General features: G+C 39.9%; 1 protein-coding gene across 3 annotated transcripts in view; it reads right to left on the bottom strand.

Moving 5' to 3' along the window:
- Positions 1 to 529: 529 nt before the first annotated feature.
- The window catches only part of SKIC3 (SKI3 subunit of superkiller complex), a 51,205-nt gene continuing 27,272 nt past the window's right edge, over positions 530 to 24,462 (bottom strand). For 2 of the 3 annotated variants that reach the window (XM_080372337.1, XM_080372338.1), the window contains exons 26-42: positions 23,887 to 23,961; positions 23,148 to 23,289; positions 21,909 to 22,002; positions 21,277 to 21,354; positions 19,269 to 19,393; positions 18,283 to 18,406; positions 15,847 to 16,068; positions 14,928 to 15,000; positions 14,140 to 14,193; positions 13,918 to 14,029; positions 12,511 to 12,639; positions 11,759 to 11,880; positions 9,782 to 9,940; positions 7,120 to 7,272; positions 5,213 to 5,343; positions 3,409 to 3,532; positions 530 to 1,834 (exon numbers count right to left, since the gene is read on the bottom strand). In XM_080372337.1, the coding sequence (XP_080228463.1) occupies positions 1,757 to 1,834; positions 3,409 to 3,532; positions 5,213 to 5,343; positions 7,120 to 7,272; positions 9,782 to 9,940; positions 11,759 to 11,880; positions 12,511 to 12,639; positions 13,918 to 14,029; positions 14,140 to 14,193; positions 14,928 to 15,000; positions 15,847 to 16,068; positions 18,283 to 18,406; positions 19,269 to 19,393; positions 21,277 to 21,354; positions 21,909 to 22,002; positions 23,148 to 23,289; positions 23,887 to 23,961 (1,995 nt within the window). In that variant the 3' untranslated portion in view covers positions 530 to 1,756. The remainder of the gene's footprint in view (positions 1,835 to 3,408; positions 3,533 to 5,212; positions 5,344 to 7,119; positions 7,273 to 9,781; positions 9,941 to 11,758; positions 11,881 to 12,510; positions 12,640 to 13,917; positions 14,030 to 14,139; positions 14,194 to 14,927; positions 15,001 to 15,846; positions 16,069 to 18,282; positions 18,407 to 19,268; positions 19,394 to 21,276; positions 21,355 to 21,908; positions 22,003 to 23,147; positions 23,290 to 23,886; positions 23,962 to 24,462) is intronic. The other variant, XM_080372339.1, reaches the window with a different exon arrangement.

The raw sequence follows: 24,462 nt of genomic DNA, 5'->3' as shown, positions 1-24,462 counted from the left end.
ATTTTAAATCTCTCATTGTTTTACAGTATCTGGGAGAGAAGTTAGCTGCTACTTAGCTAGTAAATTCTATGCCAACAAAACCTTGCATCACTGCCAATGCCGTTAATATTGTACTTCTGTGTGTGGCCAAGGGGGAAATACAGACAAGTACTCTCCATTGTGAATAGTGCTGAAGTTTCAGTGAGGAGGAAAACAAAAGCAAAATTCAGGGTTTTCCTTTCAGATAAAGTATAGGATCATCAGAGGGCTGGAGCACCTTTCCTGTGAAGACAGACTGATTTGGGTTTGGTCATCCTGGAGAAGAAAAGGCTCTGGGGAAACCTTTTAGCGAGCTTCCAGTACCTAAACCGGCAGACAAGAAAGCTGGTGTGGGTGGTTTGATCCTGGCAAAATGCCAGGTGCCCACCAAAACCACTCTTATCTCTCCCCTCCTCAACCAGACAGGGAAAAGAAAATACAATGAAAGGCTTGTGGGTCAAGATAAGGACAGGGAGATCACTCAATCAATTACCATCACAGGCAAAACAGATTCAACTTGAGGAAAATTAGTTTAATTTATTACCATTCAAATCAGAAAAACACCTTTGCTCCTGCTCCCTTCTTCCTGGACTTAATTCCTGATTTCTCTCATTCTTCCTCCTACGTAGCACAGGGGGATAGGGCTGCAGTCAGTCCATCACATGCTGTCTCGGCCACTCCTTCCTCCTCACACTTCCCCTGCTCCAGCGTGGGTCTCTCCTATGGGATGTTGTCCTTCAGGAACAGCCTGCTCCAGCGTGGGTCCCCCACAGGGTCACAAGTCCTGCCAGCAAACCTGCTCCAGTGCAGGCTGCCCATGGGTCAATAGCCTCCTTCAGGCACCCTCTTGCCCTGATGTGGGGTCCTCTACAGGCTGTGGGTGGGGATCTGCTCCATCGTTAACCTCCATGGGTGGATGGCGGCAGCCTGCCTCACCACAGTCTCCACCACAGGCTGCCGGGGGATCTCTGCTCTTCTCCTGCCCTCCTTCTGCACTGACCTGGGTGTCTGCAGAGTTGTCGCTCGCTCCTCTCTCTTGCTGGCACAGATTTTTATCTTGTTTTTCCTTCTTCATGTGCTATCCCAGAGGCACTACCACCATCACCAATGGGCTCGCAGCATCAGGTCCATCCTGGAGCCAGCAGGTGTCACCTCTATGTCACCTCACATGGAGGAAGCTTCTGGCAGCTTCTCACAAAAGCCACCCATGTAGTCCTCCCACTACCACCCAAAACCTTGCTATGCAAACCAAATTACAGCTGGAGAGGGACATTTTACACAGGAATGTAGGATAGGACAATGGGAATGGCTTTACGCTGAAAGAGGGCAGATTTAGGCTCGATATAAGGAAGAAATTCTCCCCGTGAGGGCGGCGAGGCGCTGGCCCAGGCTGCCCAGAGCAGCTGTGGGTGCCCCATCCCTGGCAGGGCTCAAGGCCAGGCTGGACGGGGCTGGGAGCAGCCTCCGCTGGGGGGAGGGTGGGTGTGTGTGTCCCTGCCCGGGGCAGGGGTGTGGAACTGGATGGTCTTTGAGGTCCCTTCCAACCCAAACCAGTCTGTGATGCCATGACTCAACAAGAATAACCTACTGTAGTTCTACTTTTTCTTGAACAAAAGACAAAGTTGCAGACAAAATCAAAACCAGACACAAACAAGTAAAGCCCAGACCACATATTCTCCTGGAAGACGGACAGATGAAGTTGGATGAATGGAAGACTTGTTGCTTGAGACAGTCCATACTAGGCACTTGCTGACAATTTTTCATTTAGTTCCAGAGCTCTAACATCTCCATTAGCTTTGGCATTTTCTATAAGCATCTGCAGAGAACAACAAACAATGAAAACCCGAGAATTCAACGTTTTACTGGTAATTTCAAGTGCATTTTAATTTATGCTATGCAGTTTCCCTAAAAGATGACATAACCCATAAACCCAGTTAGGTAATACTCAACATTACGCATCAGCTTGCTTAAAACATCAGGCCTTCAAAAAACTCCGCCCTGTAGTGACCTGCTACACCAGCAGTCATTTGCAATGCCATACGACTGCTTCCTCCGTTCTGGAGGCTGAGACTAAGTTTGACAAGTAAAGTTACCTTCTGTCAATGAAACAAGCAGAGCTAGGTGAGACCTATCTCCCTGCTGACACACACTTGCCTCCTCCTAGTACATCTGTATAAATCTCAATTTGCCAAACAGGAGCATTCTCTGCAGCTACTTAAACAAGGCTGCCAAGGTATCCTTCTGCTGCCCCCATTTAAATTTACCCTTCTTTGATTTATTTTCCACACCTCCTATGTGCAGCTTTTCTACTACTAAAAAAGCTCCCATGGCAGCCTAATGTTCCAGATGTTCACAAACTTCCAGCACTTGTAATCCAATCACATTATACTACTATATATATTGTAGTGTATATATATGTATATACATATACATATATATATGTGCAACATCCATATATTACAACGGAAAACCATTAAGGAGAGTCAAGAAAATCTTTAGCTGTTATTGTTATTATACCCATTGGTAGGAAGTACAGGTGACTTTGAGGAAGCGAGTGCAACGAGATTGTACCACAATCATCTGAACTCATTAATTCTAGCTTTTTCTGTGAACCTGTGTGTCTGTGTATGAATTTTTGTCAATGCTGAGCCTACTTGATGTGTCGTGCCTCCAAATGCATTTTGTTATGGATTCAAAGTTTCACCAGGGCATAGTTGTTAATCTGGGCAAAAAAGCTCATTGTGCCAATGGAGGCAGCAAGGAGATTATTAGGAGAGTGTATTCGGAGTCTGAGTAGCTCAATGATTCCAATTACAACCAAAATGAAGCACCCCTCTCTGCATCACATGAAAGAGCTGTGTGGATTTGTGAGTTTGAGCAAATCCATTTGTGAAGTACTGTCAACAGAAACTAATGTACCATTTACTATATACTGAAAATAATGTACCATTACAGATGTAATGAAAGTCTTAAGTACAGAAAGTACAGCACTCTACTGTTCAGATCTATTGGGTCAAGGATACCGCACTGTTCCAGACAGGCTTGAGGGAATTAACATTTTCAGTGCTTTAGTATGTTCTTGTAAAATTCTAACAAAATGGTCCTCATGTCTACTGAAGAGTCACTAGTAGAATTCTTGCCAGTTTGCATCAGAGAGGTATTACTGCTTGGTTTTTTATTAGCGTTGCATGGAGGAATGGAAGACTTTCAAACAAACTTGATGCAATTTCAAAAACTGAGGTAATTTCATCAGTGTAGAATCCTTTAACCTTGCAACCTTAGAGCAGGCAAGCCAGCACCTCCCCAGCCTCCCTCCACCCCACTTCCAAGTTGCAGGCACAATATTCAATATAAATTGACAGAATTTCTGTGTAAAGTGGACTGTCTTACATCTATTAATTCGTAATCATCTTTGGCATACAGATGTTGCAGCAGGTACCAGCGTGCCACTGACACTATGGTTTCTGGATTCCCCGGTTGATAAACCACTCTTTCCAACATTCGACGAGTCTCCCTAGAAGCATAATCAAAACATAATCAAAATCAAATGCAACTGAATAGGTGGCATGTAACATACCAGTGTTCCAGAGCAAGCCACAATGGTCAGGAATAATATAAGGGAAAATCCTTAATTACATACCACCCAAGAAAGTGAGGGAGCAGAGCTGTACACTCCTTTGTTTCCTACATCGTTGCACCTAGAATGCTGAGGAATACTGCTACTGTTGTCATGCTTGGTATATTACACTCAAGTTACTGCTTTAACTAGCAAGTAACCCAAATTACACTGACAGAGCAGAGTTTATGACTGCTACAATAACATGATAAACATAATCTATCTGTGAACTCTTGGTCTCAGTTCAGTACCTGCTGAACAAGTATAGCAGGTATTATCCTGTTTAAAAGCTATGAAATACATCTTTTGGAAGACTGAGAGAAGCAGGTGTCACGATAAATTGTAAAAATCCCAGAATTTAATATTATACACAAATATACTTAATCCAGGCACTCAGAAAAGGTGTTGCAGTTCCTGCAAACGCAGAGGCAAAACACAAAATTGCAGAAAAGATGGAAATTGGAAAAAAGAGTGCTACACAAAGTCTAAAATTCCACTTGGCTGATACCTTCCAACACCGCTAGTTTATACCTATCCAAGACATTTTCAAATTCACTGTGTCATTAGAAATCTGGTAAAAACTGGCAATTAAGTTTACAGATGTCGTATTCATTCACTGGTGCTCCATCAGCTTTGGCTCTTGTTTCAAGAATTCTGTCTTTTATAACCAATGCGACTTTCCAGTACATTGTGATTTTAAAGGCTGTGAGAGGTTACATCTGTTTTTTGTTTGTTCTTTGTACTTAAGATTAATTTCTTGTTTCAGGATTTTGAAACACCTAGGCAGGTGAGGTGTTTCTGTTTCTTACTGTTCACACAAATTAGTATCTGAAATTGCAGTAAGACTGATTTTAATTGATTAAGTAAGTTTTCGGCCCAGTTTTGTTAAAATTGACAACCATCACAACCACATTTGACTGCCTGCCACCTTCCTAAAAGCCCACAGAGAAACTAAGCCGGTTTTTTAGCATTATCTATAAAACCAGGTGAAATTATTGAACAAAGCCATCAAGACATTCCAATTTTCCATAGCTTAAGCAAAAATACTGCAAAAGACAAACTAGATTTAATAACCAAACCCACAAAGCAGGAGGTTTCCAAGCCCTGCTCCTTCCCCAAATCTTCTTCTCTTTCCACAATGAGCACCTAGTTGTCTGGGCATGAACAGGAACTTTGAATGTGAGCTCAATTTAGGATCAAAATGAAACCCAGCAGTAGACAAGAGTATGATACCTGTTTCCACTGTGCTATTTAACAAGATCTTTGAGAATGTACAGTTTTCCCACTTAATTTCTTTAGTTAACATGCTATTAAAACAGAAGTTGTCTTAACGGCTCTTTTTCTCTTGGTATGAAGGTCATAAACATATTTTTTTTTCAGAAAAGGAGGCACATTCTGCTGCCTCCTGCTCCCCACACTACTAACTGCTTCCCCACCTCTCCATTTTAACTGCCATACTACTTCAAGAATTATTTCCTGTTTGTGATTTTCTTTTACTTCTTGGAGTTACATCTGAGGGTAATGACTGCTTGTTCTTTACACAGAGTGTTCAATTTAAAATTAAAAGATCATGCATACCTTGCTCCCATTTTACGGTTACACTGTAGCAATGCTTGTAGGAGAGCTGCCAGGGGGCTAGAAGAAAGTTTCAAAGCCTCAGTTGTTGCCTCCTGAACCAAGGATGGCCAGTGCTCATTTGAGACATCAGCCTATGATAAAGGGGGGGCAGGGGGGACAAAAATAGAAAAATAAAGAAAAACGAAAGGGCTTTATTGTAGTGTCTAGCGTAAATCAGGTTTTGTTTGCAGCTCTCTACAGAGAGAGAGCTTAATTGAAGCTGTTGTGATTATTTGGCAATTTATAAAGAAGTTTCTTCAAAAAACCTCAACAAACAGTGGTTAGAAGAGCCTGGAAAAGTCACATTCAGTATCCTAGGACCAGCCTTGCCAGCATTCCACTTGCTCATTTATGCAAAGAATCTCTGGTTTTTCCATGCATGTTTTAGTAATGCTTGTTTTAATCAAAACACTTATTTGCTCTTCAGCTTGTAAATCTTCATCCCATGTACAAGACTACTCTAGAATGTAGAATTTATCCCCAGAAGTGGCATCATATTTTACCAGAAGTAAAAACCAACTTCAAGACAGTAGTTACCTAACAGAGCAACTGCTGAGCAAATATCTATGGATCTGGCTTACGAAAAACCTTATTATCTCCATTGTGTCTGGATAGCATTCAAATTGCTGTATTTGAAGGGGTGCCCAAATTTTCATTTGGACAGGTAATTGGGAGACAAGCAATTTTCAAACACAAGTTTTCTTGGGTGTGAGCAAGGTTTTCAGGAGGCTTTTTGCACATTTCATTAAGCCAGCACAGATTAGAGAGGCTGAAAAGAAATCCACTCATCAGCTGCTTTGCTCATGCAAATAGTAGACGTAAGACAGTAAAATTTATACTAATCATATTTTAAAACAAAGTCTTGTATATTCTCAGGTAATTCAGGCCAGCACTTGAAGATGTAGTATTAATTAACTTGGCAAGTATCTTGCAACCTGTGGAGACATTTAGGAGCTACAGGAAACAGGGAGCAGACCACTAGAAAACAGACAGAAGAACCATGGGAGGAAAAATCCTGTCACTTAACAAATTCTGTCTTTTGAAGCATATGGTTTGTGAGAAAGAAACTTGTCTACACTGAGGGGGATTCTCTTTTCACACCAGGAGCAACAGCTTTACAGCTTTATCCTTGGTAAAAGTGACTGGCTTTTCTTATATAAGCGGTCAGGATATATGGGGTTCCTTTGCCTGATTTTGATTATGGCTCTTACCTTGATCATCTGTTAAAATACACAAAAAAGCTTTAGCCAGGATCACAGCAGTATCTATGTTTTACACCAGGCTTTAAAGAAGTGTGGTAGTGCACGTCAGGCTTCTAGAGACAATGCTTAAAGGGAACAGACACTCGCCAAGAATTTGAGTTATGTTCACCTTGGTGCAGGGAGTAGAATGATTTTCATTATACCACAAGGTACACTGCCCTTACATTGTTTTTATACTTCAAGGCAAGGCGCCATATCTAGAAATGACCATACAGCATAAAATTACTTGAAACTTGACGGAAGTGTCCATGCACCTGTGCATGAAAAACATTTATTTAGGCAGTTGTCTGAACAAGAGGACAAAGACTTGAAGGGTATGTCAATTTGGATGATCGATCTGAATCTGTTATTAGAGAAACAAGCCTTACTGAACAACTTAGCTTCTTTATGTACACAGGGCTTCTTTGTGATTATTTCACAGCAACCTCTCTTACAAAGAGACATTCCACAAACAGTCCGCTGCCCCTCACAGTCTGATTTTGTAGTTGTCATTCACAAAATGCTAAGTCATTTGAACAGGGGCTTCATTTAAAGACTGCGGAAGTCCTACATCCCATGAACTCCTGTTGAATCATGCAGTTATATATATAATTTTGATTATCCTACCATGCAGATCTCCAGCGCGAGCATAGCTAGGCAGAACAGACTGGATAACTTCCCATTCCAGCTGCCCTGCTGTGATGCCAACTGTAGACTCTTTCTGTAACACATCTCTGCTCCAACCATCATTCTTTGAGACTGATACACTTTTGCCAGCCACTGAAAATAAACATTGAACAAAATCAGTTATGGAGGCACTGAAACACACATGCATTAGGTAGTATCTTTTAGTTAAATTTGTAAGAGTACCGCAGCATACTATGAGCTAAAACACCACCATACATCCAGCCCTCATTCCAAGAACATACTGCCCACTGCCCTGCAGGAAAATGCAGTCTGTTGCAGAGCTGGCAGTACACCTCACTACAGCAAATTATTCCGGAGTTCCCTAGACCACTCATGGAAAACTGTTTGATAGGTTTGCCCAGCCCATCTAAGTAATGCCAGGAACATGACAGACATGACAATGCGAGCGAGCCTGAGCTCATTATCTACACATTTTCTGACCCAGCAGAGCCATGCTGGAGGAGCCTGCATGGGGCAAAGGAAGTAAGGCACTGGGATCTGTGCAGTTTCATGCTCCTGCTGCCTGCTCCTTCAGCACAGGATATCCTGGATTTGCTCGTGAAAAGAAAGAAAAGGATTCTAATTCTTCCCTCTTTAAATCTGCAGTCATGGCACATGTTTTGAAGCAGACATAGCCACAAGTTTTCAAATTCCTGACATGTACATGATATGCATCAAGATGCACTAAGCCACATTTAGAAATATTCTTTGTTGGATTGCCAAGCAAACAAGCAATTTCTTAATAAAAACCAAAATTCACTTGCTTTTAAGCAAAGGTCCTTAGCCTTTTCCTAGCTGAAGACTGCCTGGTGTTAGAAGGGGCAAAATTCTATGCATCAGTAAGGGTTAAGAAGTTATCTACCATTAAGAAGAGACACACTAGGAGGTATTTACTAACACTAGTGAGATTGTGCATCCTTGACACCAATCTGCAGGACTGCTTTGTAAAGTAAAACATCCATTCATGTGCAATAAAAAACCCCTCCAGCTTTCCTCAGCCTCAGCTCTTTGCAGCTGAAGATAACCTAGCATTCAAAATCTGAAGGAGAAAAGAACCTTCATGTAAAGGCACAATGGCAGCTCTGCCAGATCAGTTTTTCTTTATTTTCCTGGTAATCCACAGCACAAAAAGTAGAACAGCCATCAGAACAGCAGAACTCCTAAATCCTGCAAAACTACCATTTAGACAAAAGGCAAAACCTTAAGCAAAAAGGAAATTTAATGGCCTCCCTACCTTTAGTGTAACTGTAAGGCATCACAATAGATGCTTCCGAGTAAGACAAAACATTTATCAAACTCTTCGGAAGTCTAGAGCCAGAAAACATTAAAGCATAGATCTATCCATTAGGAACAGATACAGCAGCCAGACTTTTTCAGAATGACATCCAAGCCCCGAGAAGTACCTCCTTTAATTGAAGACTGAAAAGATCTTCCTCAGAGGTGTCTTACCTGAGGCCTGTATTAAAACAAACAAAACAACTCTTCCCTCCCCACAAATCACATACACTTTTCAGTTCACTTACTCCCCCTGCTTGTAAGCAAGATGACACTTGGCTATGCAAGTGATGCGTGAAGAATGTGCAAACCCTACTCCCATTTTCAAAATATATTACTAAATTAGAGGCTACAATCATGTCTTGCGTGCCCCCATATTTTGCAAATCCATCTGAATGAGTTCTGCAGTTCAGAAAGATGAAGACTCACAAACAAAAGAAAAATGTGTCAAAAAAACACTGTTCCACAAATGATACTCATACAGGAAGAGGATTTGTAGCCCTATAACAAGCAGCCTTGCACTGATCTTCTATGACTGAAATCAGCTTCAGTAAATCTTACCACAAACAGAGTTTTATTTGTTCAACAGGCAGAGGAAACATCACAAAACCTGCAACTACATAAAGGACTCTTAAAATTCATGGAATTTTTCTAAACAACATGCTGCTAACATTGGTAAAGGAAGATAGTAACTGTAACTAACAGCAACAGTTAGGAAATAAATAAATAAATATGCTGGATCACCAGAAAGATCTCTTGGCATGTGTGAGACAGACTTCTCAGACTGTCTCACAGAAAAAAGCATATGAAGTGAGTTATAGCACCTTCATATTAACTAAAAATTATCCCATGGGAGGGAGGGAGTGAACACTCTTACTGGGACTGATTTCTCTTCCCTGCAGGCTCAACTTAGCCAAAACAACAGTGACAACTCATGTCAGGATATCATTATGGAAAAAGACTTACACAGGTTTCCTGACCCTGAATAAACAATTGTATATTACCACATGAAAATACTTGCTGGTTTATGTCCACATGCCAAGTCACATGTTCCTAAAGACACAGGTGCCAGGGGTTTACCTCAAGTTTTTAATGCTCCTGCCTCCATGTCTGCTTGCTCTAACTAACGGTCCTCATTATTTCAACTATTAAAGAAAGTTAACATGTTACAACCTTAAAGTGAACTGAATATAAGCTGGTTTTTTTCTGCCACTGGCTCTTGGCAGACAAATAAAACCGAACAGCGAAACAGACTCGCACCCACCTACAGTGGTGCATGCTCTGCTGAGAGCCACACACCAAAGTCAGGGAGAGGATCCACACTTACCTGCCAGGCTGCAACTGAAGTTGAAGTGGTCATGACTGTCTTGCGAAGCTCCTCCAGGACATTTTCTGGAAGTTCTTTATGAGACTGCAACAGCTGCTTACACTGAACTTGTCTCAAAAGCAAAAACAGAGCCGGGTGCTCAGGGCAACTTTTTAAACCCTAAACCCAAAACAATGCGATATCAGAATTATCATTTCCAACTAACAGAAGATACTTTGATTTTTCCATTTTGGTCTTTACAGAAAACAGCATTGGAAGCATTCTCTGGATGCTCGCAACATGGCATTTTCCTCCTACTCTGCACAAAGGAGTGTTCCAGGAATTGACACATGAAAACAGATACTGTTTTTTTCTGTCCTCAAAATACATTTGAAGTCTATCCTAAATTTTGTACATGTCCTACCCTTTCAGAGGTTTCTGAAAGACAGGTAAATGGCAGTCCTCTCATTCTCCTTTGGCTTCACAATTATTACAACTTTTTGGCTAACGGAGGCAAAAACCTCTCTTGTGGCTGTAAGTAACCTTGAGATTGTTCCAAGCAATTTCAGTTCTTCCAGCTAAGGTGCTTTACTCTCACTGGAACAGAAGCACTTTACTAAACATCTCCTGTTCAGTAACAGCAGACACCTACAGAGTACTTTTTAGGACAAATTCATGCAAAAAAGGAGACAGAAAACTAGCCATCTGTTGCTTCATCCTTCCCAGGCGAAGCATGTGAAGCTTCTGCAAGTCACATTACAAGTTTTTTTAACTTTTCAAATCAATCACAATACTTCCAAGAATTGTAACTCAAACCAGATCCTCTCTAAGAAATAACACTGGTACTTTTCAGCCTTTTTTTTAAAAAAAAAAAAATGTTGTCTGAGAGTCCTTAAAAAGCTGCTGCTTTGCAAAGAATGCACAAACATCCAGAGGCTTTCTGAAACACAAAAGAAGCTGCTAATATTTGCTGCAATTTTCCACCATTAACAAGTGTGGAATCACGTTGCCTGTGTCAAATTGAAAGACTGCAGTGCCTGACTCATCATCTCCAGTTACACTGCGTTCTGAGAATCCTGGAGTCCAAAACCATCAATGAGAGTCTGAGTACCAGAGAACGTAACTCTTGTTTCTTTACAAATTGCAGGCACCAACTATCTTCTCCCCAAGCAATTTAACTAACAAAAAACAAACAAACCCCACCATAACCTTCCCCCATGGCCAGATACCACCTTGTATGTCTAGAAGTCTTTGATCCTTGCTAATGGTAAGACATGATGGCCAGAAAGGAAAACACCTCCTCATCAAGCAAAGAGACAAGAAAGCACTTTCCCTAGAAAACCAGCATGTTCAGTGACTTTTTGTTTTGGTGTTTTGTTATTTTTAAACTCTCTTCCCTGTTAATACAGAAATGCCATAAGCAAGGATCACATTTGCATGAGATTAGTCACTTTCCTTAATGAAAGTCAGGGATGTGTGCTGCTGAGTCCAATTGTTTTTTTTGCTTATCTTTTGTCAAGTCTTCTGTTCTTGAACACATGAAACACACACTTGAGGCTTGTTAACACCCTAGTCCACACTCCCAACTGTGTTGCCTCAAGACTTTTCTAATAAACTTGTAGCATCCACTTGCGGCTCCAAAATGGAGTACCAACACAACAGAGTAGAAGACACTTAAGCCCCCTGCAAGTCTCCTACCTGGACTTCTTGTCTTGAATTTCCATCATGTTTTGCTTAACACTAGGTTAATGAATAAAAGCAGGAAGGGCAGACTTAGCTTTGTCTCATCATACACTGCTTAGTTCAACTATTAACACAGTTTTCATGCTGCAAACAGAGCAAGTATCTTGGGGAGAGGAGAAAATGCTAACTACTATTGCATCTTGTAGCTCTGATGGAGCAGACAGTTGCTAATTTGAAGATTATGTTTTTGTAAATGCACACTACCATGATTTCTGTACAATTGCACCACAATCTGCCAGCATGACGCCATCATACCTTGGTACAAAGAGCTTCAGCTTTTGAGAGTTTACCAGTCTCCTCTAGACTGGTAATAGCTTGACACAGACACCAGTCCTCAAGAGTCTGGATATAATTACGTGGAAGGTTACTTTCTCCAGCTGCAAAACAAGATAAAACACTTAACCAGACTACTGTATATGCTGTAGTGCCATACAATGTCACATGCTCTAGATCTGGTAAACAAGAACGAGGAGTATAAACCTGAAATGGCTTCCTTCATTAGCGGGAATGTTAAGAGACTATAAACTTAAAAGCAAGAAGGGGGGAAAAAAGAATACACCATTTGATTTAACGGTTTGAAAAAAATAAAATCAAACATGGGATTTTAATTCCAGTTTTCAAAACACTACAGACACTAAGCAAGACTGAGGCTAAAGATACCCCTCTACAGGAAAAGTTACAGAATTCACGAGTACTTTAGCCTTTCCTTGTAAGCAGTGCTCCTGTACTGTAAAACATCCATCCATGCATTTAGGCAGAGTTGAGAACTGCTATTTTAAAAAAGTATTTGAGGCTTTGGAGGGGAAAGCAACCTGTGTTTAAATAATTAACTGTAGCTGTACATTAAGATTTAGCATTTTTATGTGATAAAGTACAGTTGCAGCTCAAACCACTACTGGGAAATTCTCAGCTTATTTGCAAGTTTCTGAAATTCAGAAGAGTATTGCAAGCTTAGAAGATTTCATTTTTATTTTACTTTTTTCAATTAGAAATCTAGTATAGCTTACTTTTGGCTGAAACTGTAGATAAAAGGGTCATCTCCAGATCTATTCGCTTTGGCTGAGAGCTGTTCAGACAGGCAACAGTGTTTTCAGCATGACAGGCTGCCATTATCACTGCCCAGGCAGCAGGATTATCTAGAAAAGGATTGTTAAAGGCAACTCGTGACCATTCTAAATATGCTGGTCATTCATTTAGAAAGGTCTTTACCAGATTAGGCATAAAAACATAGCCATCAATGAAACCACACACTGTAAATAACAGCAAGAGCAAGGCAAGTAATTCAATCAGACCCTTGCATCAGCTCAGCCCAAGGCAGCTGAGAGCTACTCGCCTCTAAGTAGTAAGGTTCTTCAAACTGTAAGACAAAGATGCTGTTTCTAAAGCCAACTAATACATTCTTCACATAACCACTGGTGCGCTAACCTGAAGATGCCAGTTTGTTTCTCAGTACACAGATTAAACCTGACTACCACTTAGTGCTGCATAACAGTGGCAGCAGAAATCTCAAGATGCCATCCACAGCTTTCAGTCACAAAGACTCAGTCTTGCCTCACCACTGGCATAAAAGTTATGGTAGTAAGTGCTCACCTCTAGTGTCAGCTAATTCCAGCATCAGCTTTACCCTGACCTAGCCCCATGAGGAGCAACTACGACTGGAAGAGTAGCCTCTGTCCTGAAGTGGACCAAGCTCCGCTAAAGATTTCACCCATGCAAATTTTCATCCCAAAGATAATAAATTTGCCAGCAAAATGAAACAACGCTTGAAGATCTAACAAAGTAAAAGGTAAAGCATACAGCTTTTGAATAGTGGTCATACTCTTGTATGTACCTATAGGAAAGTAACTGAAACTTTAAACTTGCAGCCACACTAATGCATCAGAACAAAATTACTGCAGAAGAAACAAAGTTTTGGTATCTCACTAGCAAGTGCAAATTAGCACTTAAAAAAGCTACTAGATTTGCAGTTCATACATTTAATGAAGGTCTCCTTTATAGCTCTTAACCAGCATATTGTAGCAGAATATTTCCATTCCAAATTCACAAGCTCGATGGATAAATCTATTCTGCTTGCTGTAGCATACTGACTCTGAGGGAACATGTGCACTTTTTTTTTCCTTTTTTGTCTACTATACTACATAATACCTTTCTCCTGCTGAGGGATTAAGAAATTACCCATGTTTTCAGAACCAGCCTTAAAACTCAGTGATTTTTTCTCTTCTGGTCTGGTTTAATTCCCCGTGTCTAAACATGGAATAACTTAAAATTTCACCAATAAGGATTCTCTCCAAAACATACATCAATAATGCAAAACAATAAAACGACGCAAGAAAAACAGATTATTTTTGTTAGCACAAAAGTTTTGTTTCTGATGGGTAAACAAAATCACTAGTGTGTTTGAGAACAAGAGTAACCTGGACAGAGGTGGATTGCCTTCTGAATATTTTTCAGAGGGTTGTTTTTCTCATCTTCTAACATGTGACATCCTGCTGCCAACTGATTAACCGCAATATTCATCAGGACTTCCTATAAAACAGAACATAAAAGTGACTTAACACTATAATATAAGTGATCAGATGGAATTAATTTAAGGCTTGTTTATGGAATTACAAAGTTGAAATCTTAGAAAGCCAAACCTTTTCGAAGTTTACATCAAGTACACATGCGACCTTTCCTGCAACAGCTCCCCCCTGCAAGATTAAAAAAATTAATTTAATTACGTGACTGATTAGTTATAAGATTCTAAACAAAATGTAATGCCAAGATCTTTCTATCTTTGTTAATCAGAAATAAAGTGTTTGCACAATGAGATCTTTTCCTTGCCTACAGTATAATGTTTTATTAAAGAATTAGGAAAACACATTCAGGATTAGAACTTATCCACACATCGTGTTTCTAATTTTAACGCCACACAGGAAGCGGTTTGTTTTCAGGTGCTATTTCTGTTTACAAAATTGACATAAATTAAGACAAAGCATATTTATTTGGAGAAGAGCTAATAATGAGCATAAAAGCATCAAGGAAATAAGTGGCTACTGCAAAAAGTGAAATGGACTAGATTAACCAAATTGAACGTATGTAAATCCTAATAGATCTTTATATACACACACATGTATAAAACTAAACAAAAAAAAATATACACAGTACAGCATTTTCTTGTTGGAATAATTCTAGCATATTTTTCCTGTTTATTTCAAGAAAATAAAGAAGTGCTACCCCATGAAAGAGGCAAATAACTGGAGACATAACTTCAATATGTACCCGTGCATTGCCCTGTATGTGCTTGCGTACGTAAGCCTTAAATTCTTGTATTAACCAGTGAATGTCCATGTACTGAAGGGTGGGATTTTTTTTTTAGTTAAAAAAAACCTCACTGACTACTCAGGATGTGAACAGCCCACATGTATTACAGCAATGCACTTACTTTTGCCTTTTGTGGTGCATACAGTGGAACTAGTCCAGACAGAAGAGACCAGAGGGCAGGATTATTAGGATTACTGGGAAAAGAACAAGGATATTAGGCTTTCTGGTTTAGATATGAACCTGGTCTTCCACTACTCAGCTGGCAGTTGCTATAAATCCCAAATCAATCTTTCTTCTACTGAGAAAACACCACAGCGTGGTTGAAAATAGACATTGGTAGTAATTTTAAACAAACAACAAAACATTTAAGTTACATTGCTGGCTAAAGAAATAAAATGTACAATAAGCATATCAATATTCATGGAAAGAAAACAAATAAACTTTAGGACTACAGGTCTTGTCCTCATAGTGTGAGGACACAAATAGAGCAAAAAATTCTAATTGCAGCTGGAGAAAAACAATTTGCATAAAGAATAGTTTCCAAAAGCACTTGGAGAGACAGTGAGGTGTGCCTAGCTTAAAGGCACTGATTGAAGTTCCCCCTTTTGAGAATGCTAAGGCTAATCAAAACACACTTAAACACAGACATTTATTTAGCTGATGGAATGAACAGCTTCATGGCTTCATGGCTGTTAAAACGTTAAATAAAAGCCCAAGAGATTTTTCTAAGTTGAAAGTTCTGCTACATATGATGAAAAATGCTTGCACAGAACAGTGAACTGATACAGCTACCAAAGAACCCACCAAAACAAAACCAGAAAACCCCAAACTAGCCATGAAGCTTCTGCCATTTGATCCCATAAATCAGAAAGCAAGCTTCTGTCAGCTAATGCTAAAACCTCAAGTGAGGAAGTCATATTTGAAAAACAATTTATTTTTTTTTTAGAAGAATGCTGCAAGTGAACAGAGGTTTGCTTACTATTCAATGTAATCAAAGCAATATATTTACAAGGCAATCTAAAGAAAAACAAAATACGTACTGGTGTATTGCTCTGCAGACTTCTCTCTGGACCTCCACATTTTTACCTTGCAATGCATAAACAGCAGATGCAATCAGGCACGTCTCATAAATCCCATCATCCCTTTTTTCATGCTTCAGTAATTCTTTTAGGGCTGCAGTTGCAAGTGTAGCATCCTGTTTTACCAGTCCCAGTGTGCACAAAGCCTTCAGACTTTCCATAGTAGGCTCCTTTAATGAGCTGCTGAATCAGAGGGAGTGAAGGAAACACTATTTTTCAGCACAAATTTACATACTGTTAACATTAGAAGTACTTGTTACTTCTGGGTCCTCTCGGCCCTGTGCATCATGTATGGTACACAGAATTAACAGCCTCTCACTGTGGGACAGTGGATTAAGCTAGGTCAGTACCCTTGAGGTCTCAGGATACAGGAAACAGCAGTGGTTACGTGCCATTTCAGCACTCAGGTTTACAAGGAATAACTACTTGGCAAGACTCCAACACATTAATTGCCCTTCAGCAGCAGCCATAAAATGAATGGCAAGAGACTATGTGTAACACAACTATTTTCTTTTCTTGAAGACATCTGTACTTCGAACTAGTATCAAACCTGAGCTGTAGTGTGCCTATTTACAGCTTTACAACAGAAATCCAGGAAGGAAAAAGCTAGGAATAAGCCTGCTGCATAAAACTGCTCTTTCTGAGAACAGGGATGTTTATGCCTTATTTTCATGAAGCCTGGTTCCAATGTAAGGTCGTTTGAGCATGCTTTCCACCATCTATTAGTTTTAGTATCACTATCTGCTGCACTGTTCCATTCATTTCACTATGAGAGGCAGTTTAACCTCATATCAATAGTATTCCAAGCTTTATTTGAGACATACTAGATAGAGTTACTTTTTTTCCCCCAGCAAATTATTCTGGTGAAAACAGTAAGCTCAGTATAACCAACAAAAATCAACCACCTTAACTGATGTACTAGCTGAAGGGGTTCTTACAACAAGGACAACTCAATAAACTGCAGTACTGAACAGAGGCAAGTATCAAAACAGAGCATAGCAACACCAATTTGGAGTTACTTCACTGTAATGTCCTACATGTAACTACAGAACGAAGTGCTACTTACTTTCACTTATCAGGCTCCTCATCAAGCTTCTGATGACTACTTTTGCCTTCAAAAAGACAAGAATGTAAACTTCCCATCTATGTTTTGTTTTCAGTCCATAGCAAGAAAAACTTCTAAGAGCTGTTAAAGCTGATAAACTTGAATCGACAGCACCATGTATGTTATCTGGTGCAAAAGGGATGCCCTTCAACAAGTGAGAAGCGGGATTCTATCATATTAGCTATAAAGACACCTGCTTAAAATCTCTGTGCCAAGCTGGCTGTGAGAAAAGAAGAAAGGCAGCTTCTTATTCAAAGTCCTACCGGGCTCTTCATGTCATCTAGCATCAATTCCATTCAATAAAGACATCTGTCTATTGGACTAGAATACACCATTTTTGTTCTTATTACTGAAATCTACCACATACCTTTGAAGCACTGTGCTTCCCATTCAGATCTAGCCATATACACTGCCCTGTTACTTTCCTAAACGATTTATTTTTTTTTTCTTTAAACACAAACAACTGTAATCTAGAAAATTCTCATTGTTGATGTTTATGACAAAAATAGAAGTCGGCAGTGATTAATGGGATGTAGGTAATACCAAGTTCCTAGCTAGCTAATGATCAGTTACTCAGGATTTAGTGTACTATGACATGGACCTTCACTAATTCAGTAACTTCAGGAGTCTGCTGGCAAAATGGAGACTGCATAGCCATCACTGGAGTTCTCTACTGACAGACAGTTAGTTGATCCTGAGAGGCTGAAATGTTAGCTCTTAATCCATAGCTACCGGGAGACTAACAACAATGCATGGGCTTTTAGCCTCCACAGCTCTTAAAAACAATAAAATCAAACAACTTTCACGACTTAAGAGAACAACTGATACAGATCTATTTCTTTTCATGGGGAAGCTATAAGACTGTCTTTGTCCATGGCGCTTGGAACGCAACTGTTCTGGACATTTCTGACTATTTAAACTGAAGTTGTTTTCATTAGTCATCTAGATTTCTTACAGCTAAAGAGCAAAAATATTGCCTAGCGCTTTGGACAACGACAGGTATCTTAGAAGATAAACCTATTAAAAATGCCATTCAAAGATATTAGACATCTAAACTGCCCAGCCCACTAACCCTTCCATTCCATACTGCTTTACAAATATGCAAGATCAGACAGGCCACAAACCAAAACAGATCTATCACATAAAGAAGCTCAGAAAAACATGGCATTCACTCCCACTTTTGTTCTGCAACACAAAAAGAAAACATCCACTTGAGATACCCAAAGAAGTAGATTTCAGGATTCAGCATTACAATGAAATACCATATACTGATTATTATTCCCTCCACTCACCATTTAAACAGCAGTGTCTTTGCAGCATCCACTTTGTTCTGTTTATACTCTATTATTGCCAAGGCAGTCAGGATATGTGCTTTACTTTGTTCAGACTCAGCAACAGACAAGGCTTTTTCATAGGCTGGTAAAAATTTAATAGTCAAAATTGAAATAGGAGAAAAAAACGTTTATAAAGCCTTTACAAAGGCATGATATTAGAACACATGCCGGCGGGGGGGGGGGCGGGCGGCTTTGGTTTCAGGTTCACTGTATTTTCACACCTCAAACCATAGGCAGAAGACGAAAAAGTTGACTAAGACTTTGGAAGTAACTGTGGGCTAGGAAACATCAAATTTACAGGGCTGTTTAGGGCCCGGGAGTTGTTCAGTATGTAGCAAGTGGAACCAAAACTGAAAAGCAGTATTGTAATATCCAGAAAAAGCCTGAAAGAACACACATGTATAAATACTCCCCTATGACAGTTTATTTATGAAATAGTGCTTTAGATGGGCACACATCACTCCAATTAAAAACTAAGGGTTATTTAAAATGCTAAGCTGGCTGTTTGTTTGTGAGTGCTTATGCTTCCACACTGACAATTCAGTATAGCCTTTTGTGGAGTCTCACATCTTAGCAGTGCAGAACACAACAATACAGCACTTATATTTATCACTAAAGCTAAAGGGCTTTGAACAACACATTAATGTCCTACCCAGAACTGATTTTTCCAGGAAAGCCACTCAATTTGAGAACAAGGGAAGCTAAGAGCCTAACAGCTTAATGGACAAGAATTAAACACTTGATGAAATGTAGCTTCCTTTTGTACATTTGAATAGTTCAGCACCCTGCTAAACAGCCTGATCAAAATAGTTGTGGAATTTGTACTTATGCATTAGGACCGAAACAGTGAAATAAACTTAACTGCAGCTAGGCTGGTCAGACAAATTTTGTCAAGATTAATCTCAAGAGGTGCCCCATAATGTGTTAATTAGGCAGATGCTTACCTTTGATACTTTCTTCTAAGAGTCCTTTCTTGAAGTAGGCTAACGCTATCCCTACGATGCTATCAAAGTCAGTTAGGGGTGTTGACATGTAAACCTCAATGGCCTTCTCACACTGACCCAGGGCACTGTAAAAACAAAAGTCACAGGTATGAAGGATGTAGCAATAGCTGCTACAATTCAGAGGACCTGTCCCTACAGACCAGTATCTTCTTTTCCTTAGCAATTGTAAGCAGACACCTGGAAAAGAACAAGATTAGGTCTCCACCCTCCTTCTGTTAGTTACAGCAGTTACTCTCTCCAACTACCTGTTGCATGAAGAATAATAGATACGAAAAAGTTCTCCCTACTGCATGAAAGCTGTAAGAATGTCACTTAATGATCAGCACAGTGGAGTGGGCAAAACGGCAAAGAAGAAACATGAAAAAAGCAAATCAAAGTATGCACACACACTGGCAATTGGATATACAGACAGAAATACAGCATTCTTGTTCTAAGACCACTATGGCAGAAATTATACAGAACTGTGTTTATGAGAAGTAGTTATTAGTTACTGGAGCTTTGTTCTTGTAGAAATTGCATATAGGAATCACCACACATAAAGCCTGGATATGAGACTACAGAATACTGAAGAGTTATTTCTAAAATCCTCCTTGCAGTTAAATAATGAATTATCACATCATCACAGCCTAGAAATTCCAGTGTCATATACAGAAACTTAACAATATATGAAGTTTCCCTAGAGAGCTGACCAATATCTAACTAGCAGAGCTTGAGCTATCTCCTATCAAAGAGAAGCTTGAAAGTCTTCATCCATTCAGACTTGTGTCCTGCTGTGCTGGTTTCGGCTGAGGTGGAGTTGGTTTTCTTCACAGCAGCTAGCATGGGCTGTATTTTGGATTTGTGCTGGAAACAGTGTCAGTAATTGAGGGATGTTTCAGTTATTGCTGAGCAGGGCTTACAGAGCACTAAGGCCTTTCCTGCTCCTCACCTCACCCCACCAGCGAGTAGGCTGGGGGGGGCACAAGAAGCTGTAAGGGGACACAGCTGGGACAGCTGACCCCAACTGACCAAAGGGATATTCCATACCATAAGGTATCATGCTCAGCAGATAAAGGTGGGGGAAGAATGAAAGAGGGAGGTTTGGAGTGATGGCATTTGCCTTCCCAAGTCACCGCTGGGCGTGATGCAGCCCTGCTTTCCTGGGGATGGCTGAGCAGCTGCCTGCCCATGGGAAGCAGTGAGTTAATTCCTTGGTTTGCTTTGCTTCTGTGCATGGCTTCTGCTTTACTTAGTTTGTCTTTATATCATTTTCTCACTTCTACTCTTCCAGTTCTCTCCCCTATCCCAATGGGGGAGAGTGAGCGAGCTGCTGTGTGATGCTTAGTTGCTGGCTGGGGTTAAACCATGACACCTGCGTTCCCTCAGAACCAGAAGTGAAGGGAACATGGAATTGTGAGTAGGACTGCAGAAGACAGGATTATCAGAAGAAAGATTACATACATGTATACAACACCCCAACCCCACATGCTTCAGGTTGTACAAGTCAATAGATATTCAAAGGGCAGGTAGAAGGGGTTTCTAATAAACCTGAAGCAGCTATTTTTTCTGGACTAAGCCTACTACATATCTCAAGTGTGGAGACTGTAGAAGAACCAATTCATTCTGGAGACCATAAAAAGCTACACTGTGTAGATTATGTTAAGGCAGGTAAGTACATCAAGCTAAGGGTAAGGGAATCACTTAAATGTGAAGATATATCTACATATGTGACACTGTGAACATACCACAATTCCTTGGTTTTGGTTTTTTTTTTTTTTTTAATACAGTAACCATTTCTGGAGCACATACAAAATTCAGTCAAAATTGTCTACAGTTAAGAATGACATTTAATAGATTATTTTTAGCAACCACCTTTCACCATTTAGCTTCATCTGTGTTTTGCACCACTGCATTCACTACATCCAAAGCTGAAGTTAGGGGCTGGGAAGGTATGTCAACAAACACTTACCACAATGATCTGCCATAGTTTTGCATTGCTGTATTGTATTTCTCAGTATCTTCGGAGTTTTTCAGCAATGAAGCTGCCCTGAAAATAACCACAATTAAGATAACTACCATCTGACTGTAACACGCATATTTTGACAATAGTTCTCAAAGCAGAATGGACAAATGTTTTATGCAGAAGCTTTCCTATGTAATTAAGCACAAACAGGCTATTTTAACATTTTAATGCATCAGCAAACATGTTCACTGCCTCCCCTTACCATGTGAAGGGAGGTTAAAAAAACAAAGACCAACGACCTCCATTAATTAGAATGGAGTAGAGAACAAAAGTAAAACCAAGTTACCAACCCCCAAAACATCACTTAAATCCCATAGAGTGCATTAGCTATATGTCCTAGTAAGACACCAAAGCCTTGGAACGCCTTTGTACCTCCAGTTCTGTGTTCTGCATTTCCAAGTTTGATGTAAGAACATCCCCACACCTCCCCTTACAGTATGCTTAGTTGAAATATACTATTGAATTGAAAAGTAAGGTTTACTAAAGGAAAAGAAAAACCCTTAAGTTTTTCAGCTGGTGTATGGAAAAAGATGTCAAAGAGCTCCTATCAGTAAACTTTCCAAGGGTGTACAGTTTACCTCTCATAAGCATCTGCTGCCTGCCTTTTTAGATGCAGATACTCATTCAAATAACCAAGCATTATGAAAGCCGATGCATCGTCTGGATTTCTTTCTAGAAAATCAGAATTGACAATATAGGAGAACATGATCAGAAAGAGCTGTGAAAAAGCATTACAAAAACATTGCTACATTGATGCTACAGTGTATGTATATATACAAAACACTTTGCCAAGTGCTTCTGTTAGTTGCTCACTGGAATAATTTTGACAGGCTGCAGGCAAATACAGAAGAGATATGAAGACTCACAATATGACATGAGGTTAGCTCAAAAACGTTTACAACTAAATTAAATTAAAGTCTTTAGCATATTTTAAGTTTTTCAGCATGCAGTGGTTTGAGGTTTTTGTAATGAAATAGGAAACTATTCAACTTATATCGACTCCAGTAAAATACTATCGGAACCTTCTAGTTTTTGAACACTACAACCTTGAAATGCTTATTAATAGCTACGGCATAGATTTGTCAGCTGTCATCTCATCTCAGACTTCTAACCTTTTTTCCCAGACTAGGAAGGATCATGTAGGTCCCTCCTGCAGTCTATATAAGAACAGGGATTACACAAAGGAAGTCTCACATTTGTCTCGTTTTAAGTGCTTGCACTTTTATTTTGTAGCTCTCAAAAAACAGAAAGAGGTTACTAAAAGATGTATTTACAGTAACATATGCAGATTAAAGAGAATCTGCATTTGCTCAATCTACCTTCCAGGTTAGACATACACAAGGTAGTCCAACAGGGAAGCCACGTTGGCTTGGAACCATGCCCATGATCTGTTTTCTGTTGAAGGTTGAGATAATCATATGCTTGAGGTGACGAGAGTTACACAGCATCAAGAAGGCTTCTGCCAGACATGATGGCACAAGGGAAGAGAAGCTAGCATCTATCTGTGCCTATGCATACAGACACACCCAAAGGAAGTCTGATAGTGAACGTGGTAACAAGCATAACAAGGCTCTGGCCCCTATTTTGATCAGATTTCTGGAAAAAAAAATAATCTGCTGGAATGAGTAGGTAGACAGAACTCACAGCAATTTCATCTTTGTGCGATAATAAAAATCAGTGCCCCGCTTACCCTGTTTTGGTTACTTCCTTTACAGCTCAAAAGCCTCTCCCCAACCCCGCCAGATCACTCATTGACAGAACTAGTACAGGTGTATCAGTTAGGCTTAACAGGTTATTGAAGTATTTAAACTACCTACCTGTATATTTGCTCAAGACCACCTGGGCTGCTGGAATAGCATTCATTTCAACAATGTTGTATGTATAGAGTTCAGTGTTTCTGTTGCTTTTATCCTGCAGTGTTGAACATACCCAGTGGGCATAGCCTTTTGCTCCCTCAGTCTCAAGAAAAAAACAAAAAAAGTAACATGTTCAAGCAACAGCAAAATAATTAAAGATTATAATAATTCTGTGTTTTAAGGCAGAGTCTTGGCTAAAAATCTGCATTGGTGTTAGCAGAACAAAACACCAAACTGAATTCCTCCACACACAGTTTTCACTTCTCCTTTGGGCAAAGAGAATTCTCACATTAACATATCACTTGCTGAATCACTGGAGGGATGACAGACAAAAAAAGCTATAAGAGAATGTAAAGTCCCATGCTTTCTTATTACTCAAGGTACTGGCAATATCCTTGATCCCTCCTGGAATAGTCGTGCCTTTGATCTCTGTCCAATTCTGTGGAGCACCAAGAATGTTTTTCGACTTACGGAGCTGATTTCTTGGACCATTTGGACTACAGCACTGAATAAAATAACTACCTGCTATTCAGTGCCAGCATAAGCCAGGAACACCACCACAGAAGTCAGACAATATCATCTGGAACATGACCATAACTGTTTCACCACTCAAGACTTGCCTGTTTTTTTAAAAATAAACCACCTAAGTAGAGAGATTAGATATGCAGAAACTTCTGGACAATACAACTGTTACACTTACATGCATACTGAGTTCAGTTGTGTGCCTGAAGAGATCCATAGTATCATAGCTGCCTACTGACTCTGCAATAAGAGCCTACAAAGAAGCAAAAGTTGCTGTGGTCAAGTACTTCAAAAATTATGATACTGACAAAAATCTCAGCACACATTAACGTCAGGGGCATCTTAAGCATTTAACATGAAGCTTTCTTTCCCTCACACTGTCCAGGAAACATTGGTTTTAGCAATAAAATGAACACAATTAAAGGGAGCACAAGCAATTATCAGTGTGTCAATACCTGAAACTTAAGAAGTCTTCTGCTGCTACTTTGCATTCTTCAGGACAAAAACTTTGTGTGTGCTAGCACGACTTACGATAACATTTGTCAGGAGCTTAATTTCAAAACATTATGGTTCTAGCTCTTCCCTAGAATCCAGTTTCAATTAGAAATCATTAGCAAGTACACAGCATTGGATTTTGAAGTGATCCTTAAAGTATGAGTCACAAGATTTCTACTGTTCACGGATGGCCTAGATACTAGTGGGAGCATATCCAACCTTCTGGTAGGGTCAGGAAGGGACTTCCCGGGAAGTAAGA

The sequence above is a fragment of the Falco punctatus genome (genome assembly GCF_963210335.1).
Source record: "Falco punctatus genome assembly, chromosome: Z".
Taxonomy (NCBI): Eukaryota; Metazoa; Chordata; class Aves; order Falconiformes; family Falconidae; genus Falco; species Falco punctatus.
This window is presented reverse-complemented; position numbering and strand designations above follow the sequence as displayed.